Source organism: Neolamprologus multifasciatus, chromosome 18 (assembly GCF_963576455.1).
Source record: "Neolamprologus multifasciatus chromosome 18, fNeoMul1.2, whole genome shotgun sequence".
NCBI lineage: Eukaryota > Metazoa > Chordata > Actinopteri > Cichliformes > Cichlidae > Neolamprologus > Neolamprologus multifasciatus.
Genome location: NC_140456.1, coordinates 405,001 through 415,218, shown reverse-complemented (window position 1 = coordinate 415,218; position 10,218 = coordinate 405,001). Strand labels below are relative to the sequence as shown.

Below are 10,218 nucleotides of genomic sequence, written 5' to 3'. Positions count from 1 at the left end.
CCTGCTACCCCCCCAAAAACCCATCTCCATAGAGACTGTGTCAGCTTCCAAAATGACAAAAAACAAACTAAAAACCAGCAACAAACAACTTAAACATTTACAAAGAAAGAATAATACAGTATCCACATCTGAACCAAAGAGTAAAACAGTGAAATGTGGATTATTAAATATTAGGTCTCTCTCCTCCAAGTCTCTGTTAGTACATGACTTAATAATTGATCAACAAATTGATTTACTCTGCCTTACAGAAACCTGGTTGCAGCAGGATGATTATGTTAGTTTAAATGAATCAACACCCCCGAGTCATTCTAACTACCAGAAACCTCGAAGCACAGGCCGAGTGGGAGGTGTGGCAGCAATTTTTCACACCGGTCTATTAATCAACCAAAGACCCAGACAGACTTTTAATTCATTTGAAAGCCTGATGCTTAGCCTCGTCCACCCCAGCTGTAAAACTCAGAAACCAGTCTTACTTGTTATCATCTATCGTCCACCTGGGCCTTACACAGAGTTTCTGTCTGATGTCTCAGACTTTTTATCTAATTTAGTTCTGAGCTCAGATAAAATAATTATTGTGGGTGATTTTAACATCCATGTAGATGCTAAAAATGACAGCCTCAACATGGCATTTAATCTGTTATTAGACTCAATTGGTTTCTCTCAAAATGTAAAAGAACCCACCCACCACTTTAATCACACTCTAGATCTTGTTTTAACATATGGCATAGAAACTGAACATTTAACAGTGTTTCCTGAAGACCCTCTCCTGTCTGATCATTTCCTGATAACATTTACATTTACAATAATTGATTACACAGCAGTGGAGAGTAGACTTTATCACAGTAGATGTCTTTCTGAAAGCGCTGTAACTAAGTTTAAGAAAATAATCCACCCACTGTTATCATCGTCAATGCCCTGTACCAACACAGAGCAGAGCAGCTATCTGAACGCTGCTCCAACAGAGGTCGATTATCTTGTTAATAATTTTACTTCTTTAACGAGAGGGTCCTCGCTGGTATAACTCTCAAATTCACATCTTAAAGCAGCTAACTCATAGCTGGAGAGGACCTATAGCTACTTTTAATATTAATTGCTACTTAGTCTTTTAGGGGAAGGAATATTTTGTGGACCTTCTTAAGCCCACTGACACACTTCCTGTCGTGGAAGTCTGGGATGAGGGGGCTAACTTGCCCATCCCTGAGGGTGAGATCTCTGACATAGTTGCAATGCACAGAGCAGAGGGCTCCTAGTTTGGATGAAAGTTCCTAAAAGCTGTGGATGTTGAAGGGCTGTCCTGGCTGGCATGTCTCTTCAACATTACGTGGAGATGTGGGGCGTCCCCTTTTTTAGAGCAAGAGGAGCTCTAAAAAAGGGGACGGGAGAGTGTGCTCCAACTACTCCTCGGCCTCGCCGGTAAAGTCCCTGGCAGGGTACTGGAGAGGGGAGTGTGTCTGTTAGTGAAAATTGTGGTTTTCGACCTGGTCGTGGAGCAGTGGATGAGCTCTTCAGCCTCTCAAAGACATTCAGTGGTGCCTGAGAGTTTGCCCAACCAGCCAGCTGACTGCGTCTCTTGGGACACCAGTGGGGGGGGGGGGGGGGGGGGGGGGCGGGCTGCCCTTTGTCAATGGTTCATACTTGTTATGGACACAATATCAGGTCATAGTGGCAACTTTTATGTTTCACTACATACTCAGCTACAACATGCTCTTAAACTTCTTTAAATGTTCTAGCACAACATCTGTCACGTGTTCAAAATACCGCTACATGTTCTATGTGTGACATAGAACAGCGCCACCTGTGGTATGTGAGAGCTGTTACAGGTCGAGTCAGTCACCATAAAGGTATCCGTCTCCTCCTTCAGTCCCAGCTGCTCTCCCTCCTGACTGCTGCACAGTTCCTCCTGTTCCTCTTTAATCTGTGGCGCTTCTGGTTCCTCCACACTGAAGCTCCTCTCTTGGTTCCAGAGCTGCTGTTCAGAGAGAACCTCCTCCTCCTCACAGACCTGCTGCTGTGGGACGTCTGGAACAAAAAAGACATAAAAAAAAAAACCCATGAAATTTGCAAATGTGATGCCAAAAAATTCTGAGAAGTTTTCGTTGAAGTCTTTGAGAGGATCAGATGTGTGTGTTTGAAGGGGCCACCGTACCTGTGAGATATAAGAACCAACATCTGCCAGGAAAAAGTCCCACAGTGCTTCTGTGAGGGTTTTTATTTTTGTTAGTACAAGAGGACGCATAGTTTTTTCTAATCTTATAGGTTTTTATTACATTTATTTCATACTTTTACATTTGAACAGAATCATCATTAGACTCAAAGCAAGAACAACACATAGTCAATGCTGGTGGTGCTGAGGTGGGCTCAGCAGGGCCCGGGGCCATGTGTCAGCTTGGTCAGGCCCTGCTGAGGCAACTCGAGGAGTGAGAATGTAAACATGAAGAGGGAAACTGGCCGGGAGAAAGTGAGAAGAACTGAGCATGCTCAGAGACCTGCTCCAGCTGTGTGCGGGGATCCAGGTGTGTGCGGAGATCCAGGTGTGTGTAGGGATCCAGGTGTGTGCGGGGATCCAGGTGTGCGCAGGGATCCAGGTGTGTGCGGGGATCCAGGTGTGTGCGGGGATCCAGGTGTGTGCGGGGATCCAGGTGTGTGCAGGGATCCAGGTGTGTGCGGGGATCCAGGTGTGTGCGGGGATCCAGGTGTGTGCGGGGATCCAGGTGTGCGCGGGGATCCAGGTGTGTGCGGGGATCCAGGTGTGCGCGGGGATCCAGGTGTGCGCAGGGATCCAGGTGTGCGCGGGGATCCAGGTGTGCGCGGGGATCCCTCTGAGGATCCCTCTGAGAATCCAGGTGTTTGAATTTCAGACTTTGATGGTTTTGGATCCCCTCCTGCATCTGTTTGCTGATGATGTCACCTGAGCACGTGACATCAGCGGTGACCTGGGCACCAGTGTTAGCAGGCCCCTCTGCTGCTGAGACCTGGGCAGCCGCGGTGTCCCGGGCGGCGTCCTGGGTGGCGTCCTGGGTGGCGTCCTGGGTGGCGTCCTGGGTGGCGTCCTGGGTGGCGGCTCTGGGGCCACCCTGACGGTGTTCCTCCCGTACAGCCTCTTCTCGTACTGCAACAGCTGCTCCCAAAAGCCGGCGTTCAGCCGGATGTAGGGCCGGCTCTCCTGGACCCAGTGGTGTGCCCGCTGCAGCGTCACGCCCCTGTAGCGCATCAGGTACGCCATCACCAGTGCTGGAGAGCGGCTCATCCCGGCGGCACAGTGCACCAGCGTCCCGCCGCCACAGTTACCATGGATACGCTTAGCCACCCAGTCAAAGTAATCCCCGAGGCGGGCGCTCGGCAGGTCGGAGACAGGGACCCGCAGGCACTCCACCCCTGGGTAGGCGGGGCAGGTGTGGCTCAGTGTGGCATTGACAATCAGAGTGATGCCTTTCTTCAACACCAGTCCTGCGTTGAGAGGGGCGTCGGCCCCACTGAGAAATAGGGTGGGGGTAATCTGAGAGACCGCCATCTGCTGGAGACACAGAGAGACGTTACTGCAGCTCAGAGCGGTGAATTCACGCCTGCACTGGCCAATCACAGAACAGCACACCTGTGAATGCACTCACACCTCCATTGAAGCACAAATGAAACACAGACATCAGCCTCCAGCTCTAAAACACCAGCAGCTGCAGTTCCTCTGACGTCCAGCAGGGACAGCACTGAGTTAGTCGCCATAGTCTCCGTGTTAAAATAAACACGCTTACGGCTGATCTCAAACAACCACCTGTACGAGGGAAGGATGTTTTTAAAACTCACCTGCCTGTATTATTAGCTCATTAGAGCCCAGACCCATTTATACTTTCAGGAAACCTTGTTAGCAATATGGCTGCTGTGAGGTTACAGAACAAACAGACCATACAAGAAGGATTCTGATTGGATTAGCAGGTATGTGTGCGTGTCTGTGTGATGCTGGTTCCGATCAGGGCTGGGTTTTTATAATCGATTTATCGATTAAAATTGATTCTGGCTTGGATAACGTAAAATCGATTCATTAAAATCCTGAATCGATTTTTTAATATAAATTTATTTTGCCCGAAATGCCAGAATCTCAGGTTAAACCTCACAAAATTTCAACAACCACCAAACAGCTAAGACAGTAAATCAGGGCAGGAACACGGATTCTGCACAAAGACGTAAACACAGCGCGACCCGTAGATCAGAATCAGTGAGATGTCGCCTTTCTCACGGTCGGGGCTGAAAGCCGACAGCTCGCTGATTCTGATCTGTCGGCGGGTCGAGCTTTGTGTTTACGCCCTTTATGCGCTGATTCTAAAGCTGTTAGTTTATCTCTCTCTAAACAATATTGACCGAACCAGCAGCAAAAGAAGATCCAAACTTCACATAAACATCGTCATGAATTCACTCTGACTTTTACTGTTTTGCTTCCACCACGATAAAATCACACTTCATGCACAGCTCTCTCTCTCTCTGTACTTCAAGAACAGTTTCCCGTCTAAAATCTGTTTTCTTCATTATTCGCTTGCTTGTTACGCACAAGTCTACCGTTCTTACAGTGCTGTCGGCTGCTGTTTTTTCCCTTTTACATTCTTCCGAAAAGAAAACCTAATTTCTGCCGTTCAATACTGAACAAATTTAAACTTTTTAAAATTATACAAAATGCAAAACGCTTAGCCGTGTCTCTAATAAAACCGCTGTAACGTCAGAGGTAACGTTCATGTGTTCATTAATGGTTTTCTTTCATTTTTGATCTACTGCAGAATATTTTTATAAAATCCAGGCCAGGAAAATCACCTTCATGTTTGTCTGTGTTTTGTCTTCAGCTACTTTGACACAAAGGCCTCTGCTGTGACGCTCACACCTGTGATAAAGTCTGGCGTGTGTCAGCTTCCTTTTTATACATACAAAAATATGTAAATGTCCTGATCTGAATTTCTGACTGTCAAAATTTCCCAGATTTAAATCGAATCGATTTAAATCGAATCGATTTAAATCGAATCGATTTAAATCGAATCGATTCGGGACCTTGTGAATCGGAATTGAATCGATTCTAGAAATCAGTGACGATACCCAGCTATAGTTCCGCTGTTTAAAGGATTCTGGGTCACATGTCAGGATGTAATAAGAAATAATCTGAAGTCATATTTATTTAACCAAACAGAGGAGCGGCGTGTGAGAAAGTCCACCCCTGCTACTTCCTGAGGGATCGGACTGTTTACGCTTGTTGTTCTCACTCTCGCCGACGCAGTCAGACGACAGCACTGACGTCACACCTGCTGGTGCGAGCTGCACTTTGATGTTGTCCTTTCATCAGTTTGCTGTCACCTGTACAGACGTTTTTATGACAGACGTATGCAGGAGTACACGATACAGAACTCAGTTATGGACTCTACTGCTTCCTGTTTTGGCTTTTTGTTAAATAAATCATGACTGTTGTATTTAAATGGGTTTAGATGTGTGTCATGTGTGTTACCTGCTGCCCGGTGGTCCTCTGACTGCTGCTCTGAGTGACACACACACACACCCTAGATGGCTGTGTGTGTCAGTCCTTCAGCCAATCATCTGAAGGGTTAATTTTAGTACAACAGCTGAAAACTTCCTGAAGTCATGTGACTGAAGAGGAGAAATCAGACTCCAGCACACACACACACACACACACACACCATCATAATGAGTGTGAATTCATCATTAAGAGCAGTTTGATTGACAGCTGCTGATATGGCCCTGAAGGCTTCACTGATGTTGAAATAAGAGTGTTTGACGTGATTATATAAACTTTCCCCCACACTGGGAAAATTCCCTTTTCACCGCAGTTTAATTTTATTTATTTAAATCTAATTTCCGTTCTCTCTCTCTCGGACTCCCGGCCTTTGCTTCGGTTTGATCCGGTGACGTCACAAAGCCCGTCACGTGTCTCCCTCTGCCGGTGAACTCCGGGCAGGTGCAGTTCTATTTCTGACCTCCGGGAGGCGGCGGCTTGCCGAGCTGCAGGGAGACTCGGAGAGCAACCAGCGAAGAAGAAAAAGTATTTTGCTAGCAGTTAGCCTGTTAGCCGGGCCGTCATGGCAGACCTGAACCGACAGCTCCAGGAGTACCTGTCTCAGTCCAAAGGCGGCGGCGCAAAGACCATCTCCCAGTCCGGCTCCAGCACCGCGGTGGACCTGGGCGACCCCGAGCCCGTCCCGGGCAGCTGGTTCGGCCGGTGGTCCAGCCCGTGGTCCGCCAGCACTTCCGGACAGAGCTCGGGCGGAAGCGGCGGCTTGTCTTGGCCGTGGTCGGCCGAACCGGATCCCTGCCTGCCGGGCATGAGCCGCCGCCAGCGGCTGCTGGCCTTCGGCGTGTGCGTGTCGTTTTCCGCACTCTGCTTCGGTTTGTCGGCGCTGTATGCCCCGCTGCTGCTGCTCTACGCCCGCAAGTTCGCGCTACTCTGGTCGCTTGGCTCGGTGTTCGCCATCGCGGCCGCCGCGGTGCTCCGCGGGCCCAGCAGGCTGGCCGCCGGCCTCCCTACCTCCCCCGGAGCCGCCGTGTACCTGTGTGCTCTCGGGGGCACCTTGTACGCGGCGCTGAGTCTCCACAGCACCGTGCTGACCGCCCTGGGCGCCGCCCTGCAGGTCGCCGTCATCGCCGGCTGCCTGGTGTCGCTGCTACCCGGAGGCAGCGCCGGGATCCGCTTCATGGGGGGCATGGCGGCGTCCGCCATCAGGAGGACCGTCACCGGGAAGACCATGCCGATCTGACCGGGACCCGGGCATCGGGGGGGGTTGCTGTGGAATGTCCGGATTAACATGACTTTCCTCTGATTATTGACTGCTGATGGCTTACTGCAGAGGAACACTGAACCCTGACCTTTGACCTGCAGGACTCATGAGAACACTAAAGCCTGACCTTTGACCTGCAGCAGGGCCAGGCTGCTGGTGATGAACTGAGGACCAAACAAAGACTAAAAACTGAATTTCCCTCTGATGCAGGTGTTTTGTGTTTTTTAAATAAATGTGATTTAAGTTTAACTCAGAGATTAAAACAACCTGAACATCTGTCTGAGTCATGTGTTTTATTTTCTAAACATGTGGCACATTGTAGTCTGACCACATCAGGGGTGAAGATGATGTGACGTGAGCCACCTGTAGATTCAGCAGAGGTCTTTGAACGCATCATCACAGGAAGTTCCTGTGTGAGGTGTCAGAGGTCACGCCCTTATAGCCACAGTGTTCAGTTGGAGGGCAATGTAAATTTCAGCAGCACATTATGAAACTAAAGATGAAACTGACATCATCACAGAGAAAACAAAGGAGCCACTGAACGCAGCGAGGCTTTGGTTAATGAACCTGAAACTTCAGTGAGCTGTGTTAAAGTGAGGCGTTTGTACGTTTAAACTAAACCACAGCAGGTTCCAATGTTAAGGAGATTAAACTCTGACGAGCTTCCTGTTAGTCTGATATCTGCAAACTGTTTAATGATCAGTGCTGTTTGACGTGGAGCTCTGATTATCACCACACTGCTCCTGGAGGAAGTCGTCCAACGAGGTTTTTACACTCACTAAGGTGATAGTTTCCAAACGTTCTTCACCGACTCGCCGAAACTGAAGAGTCCACGTGAACCCAGGATGAGGACAGACTTTAAGGTCCGTTTGTGTCTCCAGGAATGTGACGGCCCTCAGGTGAAGCGTCCACCTGTGTGTCCTTCAGGTGAAGACTGCAGTCAGCTGCACACGAGCTTCTCTGAAGGTCAGCTGACGCTCCCGGGGTACAAACTTTCCTTTATTCAGTAGTTACACAGACAGCGAGGTTACATATTAAACAGGAAATGAAACGTTCAGCTATGATTCATGATGAGCCAGATTCAGCCCTGAACGCAGGGAAGGTCCTGACGTCCTGTAACAGGTGCTCACCTGTACGAGATCAGCGATGAACCACCTGCCACAAGCGTGGCCGCGCCGCGCTATCAAAACCCCCGAACAAAATCCTTTTAAATAAAGTTTCACAGCTGGTTTTAATGTTCAGTGGGAGCCTCAGAGATTCTGAGCTGGAGCGCCACAGGAACAGGAAACACTTTATTCAAACAACACAACAGACCAACGCCCCCCACCCCCACACCGTGCACAGGTGGAGTCGCTGTGACGAGTTTGAAGTGTGAATCTTTATTGTCCACCTCAGTGAAAACACAAACATAGAAATCTGTTACAAAAGGACAAACGCTGCAGACGAGGTGAATAAAAGACGCCGGTACAGTCTCTGCAGCACCAATCACGAGCCAGAACAGGCCTCAGCCTGTCACATGACCACGAGTCCAGCAGGAAGCCCTGCCCTCAGTCTGTGCAGGGACCAGCAGGGGGATGACCAGAGGAGAGGAGGATCATGGGACTTTTGTTCTTCTTTCTCTAAGACTACCGGCTCCGGCCCCCCCTTGGTGCTCCTCTGGGTGGCGGTCCTCCTCTCCTGGGGCCTCCTACGGGGCCCCAACCGCCCCGCCCACCTCGACCAGACGGGCCATAACCGCCGTCCTCCCTCTGCGGGCGACCTGCTCGACAGCAGAGCGGGATGAAAAAGGTGAGAGTGTCACAGCAGAGCAAAACTGAAAACATGTAAAGAAAAAATGTCGCTCACCTCCGTCGGGTCGCTCTGACTCGTGATCTCGCGGGTCGCCGGTTCCTGGGCCATCCTGCCACGGACGCTTGCGGGGGGGAAGCGACGCCATGTCCATCCCCTGCATGGAGGAGGGGCGCTCTCGACCGGTCGGAGTCGACCCGTCGTGCATCTGCTGCCCGTCCCGATAACCATCGTGACCTACAGACAGGAAGAGGCACCGCCACAATAAGAGTTCAGCCTCCGTGTTTTTTTAAAGCGCAGGCTCAGCTGCAGGTTTTCTGGACCGTGTGGACTCGGACCTCGCCAGGGGGCACGCCAGAACCAGACTCACCTCCTCCTCTGGGCGGAACGCCTCCTCGAGGCGGCCTCCCATGGCCTCCGGAGTCCCAGCTTCGACCCATCTCCTCAGGGCCATCGAAACCCTCCTCCTGGCCGCCGTAGTCATCGGGGTACCCTCGACCGCCAGGCCGGCCCGGGCCGCCTCCTCTGTACCTGAAACAGTCCAAAGCCACAAACTCATCAGGTATTCACAGAGATCAGGTGAGCACGAGGCGCCCCCTGCTGGACTTCAGGCACAGTGCATGACCCTACAACCATCGTTGATTACAGTCTGTGATCAGGGACTCACCTGTCATCCCTCCGTCCTCTAAAGCCTTCCCCACCGAACCGCTCGTCGGGTCCCCAGTTCCCTCCACTCCCTCCTCCTCGGTGTCCTGCCCCCCTGTGGCCGCCTCCTCCTCCCCCTCCCCCCTGGTATCCTGGTCCTGGCCTCCAGCCTTCCTCTCTGCTGTGGAAATCCTGGCCTCCGTCAAAGTCCTGCGACCCATGTCGGCCCTGCTGGTTGTCTCCCCAGTATGACCCTGAGCCCTGGTCTGGTGCCCCTGGGCCCTGCCGGTCCGGAGGGCCCATGTGGTGGTTTGGAGGTGGCCCTCGAGGGTCTGATGAATAAAAGCAGTGACTGTTAGGACTCAAGAAGGCAAAATGAACCAGGGCACGGAACAGGACCCTGAGAATAGCCACATCTAGTTTTACCTTTGTTGTTTGGCCCCTGCTGCCCCATCCCGTGCATCATGGGCCCCGAGTTCTGACCCTGCAGAGACCACATGAAGTCAGCGTCAGTCTGTCACTCACAGGGCTGATTGTGGACCAGCCAAACATCTACAGGAACTCACCTGGTGCTGCATGTACGGGGGGCCCTGCATGTTTCCTGGCGGCCCCTGCATGTTTCCGTGGGGGCCCTGCATGTTAACAGGGGGCCCCTGCATGTTTCCATGGGGTCCTTGCATGTTACCAGGGGGCCCCTGCATGTTTCCTGGAGGTCCGTGCATCCCTCCTGGGGGCCCCTGCATGTTGCCCATGCCATAGTTGTTGGGCATGTTCCCATGTGTCCTTGGTGGGGGCCCCATCATCCCCCCCTGCATAGAAGTCTGGGGGCCCATCAGGTTCCCTTGAGGTGGCATCATGGCCCCCTGAGGTGGGGGTCCTTGAGGATCTCTTGGACCCATTCCTCGAGGGGGTGGGCCCATCATGCCACCAGGGGGCCCCTGCATCCCTCTGGGTCCCATACCATGGGACCCCTGGGGGCCCATGTTTCTTGGGGGGCCGGGATGTCTCTGGATACCTTGGGACCCCT

General features: G+C 51.5%; 4 protein-coding genes across 7 annotated transcripts in view; 1 reads left to right on the top strand and 3 right to left on the bottom strand.

Annotated features, from left to right (window-relative positions):
• LOC146496867 (uncharacterized) overlaps window positions 1-2,236 on the bottom strand; it is a 93,903-nt gene extending 91,667 nt beyond the window's left edge. Inside the window, exon 1 of the mRNA XM_085140843.1 lies at window positions 1,985-2,236. Coding sequence (XP_084996969.1) covers window positions 1,985-2,236 — 252 coding nt within the window. The remainder of the gene's footprint in view (window positions 1-1,984) is intronic.
• A 611-nt stretch (window positions 2,237-2,847) lies between these two features.
• On the bottom strand, window positions 2,848-5,855 carry LOC146496866 (dual specificity protein phosphatase 18). 2 transcript variants are annotated; one of them, XM_085140972.1, is made up of 2 exons: window positions 5,474-5,855; window positions 2,848-3,514 (listed from the first exon to the last, which is right to left on the bottom strand). In XM_085140972.1, the coding sequence occupies exon 2, from the start codon at window positions 3,509-3,511 to the stop codon at window positions 2,855-2,857; it is 657 nt and encodes a 218-aa protein (XP_084997098.1). In that variant the 5' UTR covers window positions 3,512-3,514; window positions 5,474-5,855; the 3' UTR covers window positions 2,848-2,854. The 2 variants fall into 2 exon arrangements, with proteins under 2 accessions (XP_084997098.1, XP_084997100.1); XM_085140974.1 differs by having other exon boundaries at window positions 2,848-3,511.
• A 207-nt stretch (window positions 5,856-6,062) lies between these two features.
• Window positions 6,063-10,218, top strand: part of sft2d3 (SFT2 domain containing 3) — a 7,640-nt gene continuing 3,484 nt past the window's right edge. The window contains exon 1 of the mRNA XM_085140970.1: window positions 6,063-10,218. This exon is cut by the window's right edge and continues 3,484 nt beyond it. Within this exon, the coding sequence (XP_084997096.1) occupies window positions 6,063-6,737 (675 nt within the window). The 3' untranslated portion in view covers window positions 6,738-10,218.
• The window catches only part of wdr33 (WD repeat domain 33), a 14,690-nt gene continuing 12,593 nt past the window's right edge, over window positions 8,122-10,218 (bottom strand). For all 3 annotated transcript variants that reach the window (XM_085140619.1, XM_085140618.1, XM_085140620.1), the window contains 6 exons: window positions 9,758-10,218; window positions 9,618-9,675; window positions 9,214-9,523; window positions 8,917-9,077; window positions 8,604-8,783; window positions 8,122-8,517 (listed from right to left, as the gene is read on the bottom strand). The exon at window positions 9,758-10,218 is cut by the window's right edge and continues 298 nt beyond it. In XM_085140619.1, the coding sequence (XP_084996745.1) occupies window positions 8,384-8,517; window positions 8,604-8,783; window positions 8,917-9,077; window positions 9,214-9,523; window positions 9,618-9,675; window positions 9,758-10,218 (1,304 nt within the window). In that variant the 3' untranslated portion in view covers window positions 8,122-8,383. The remainder of the gene's footprint in view (window positions 8,518-8,603; window positions 8,784-8,916; window positions 9,078-9,213; window positions 9,524-9,617; window positions 9,676-9,757) is intronic.

Coding starts and splice junctions, on each gene's coding strand:
- LOC146496866 (XM_085140972.1), bottom strand. CDS start 3,511: ATGGCGGTCTCTCAGATTACCCCCACCCTATTTCTCAGTGGGGCCGAC.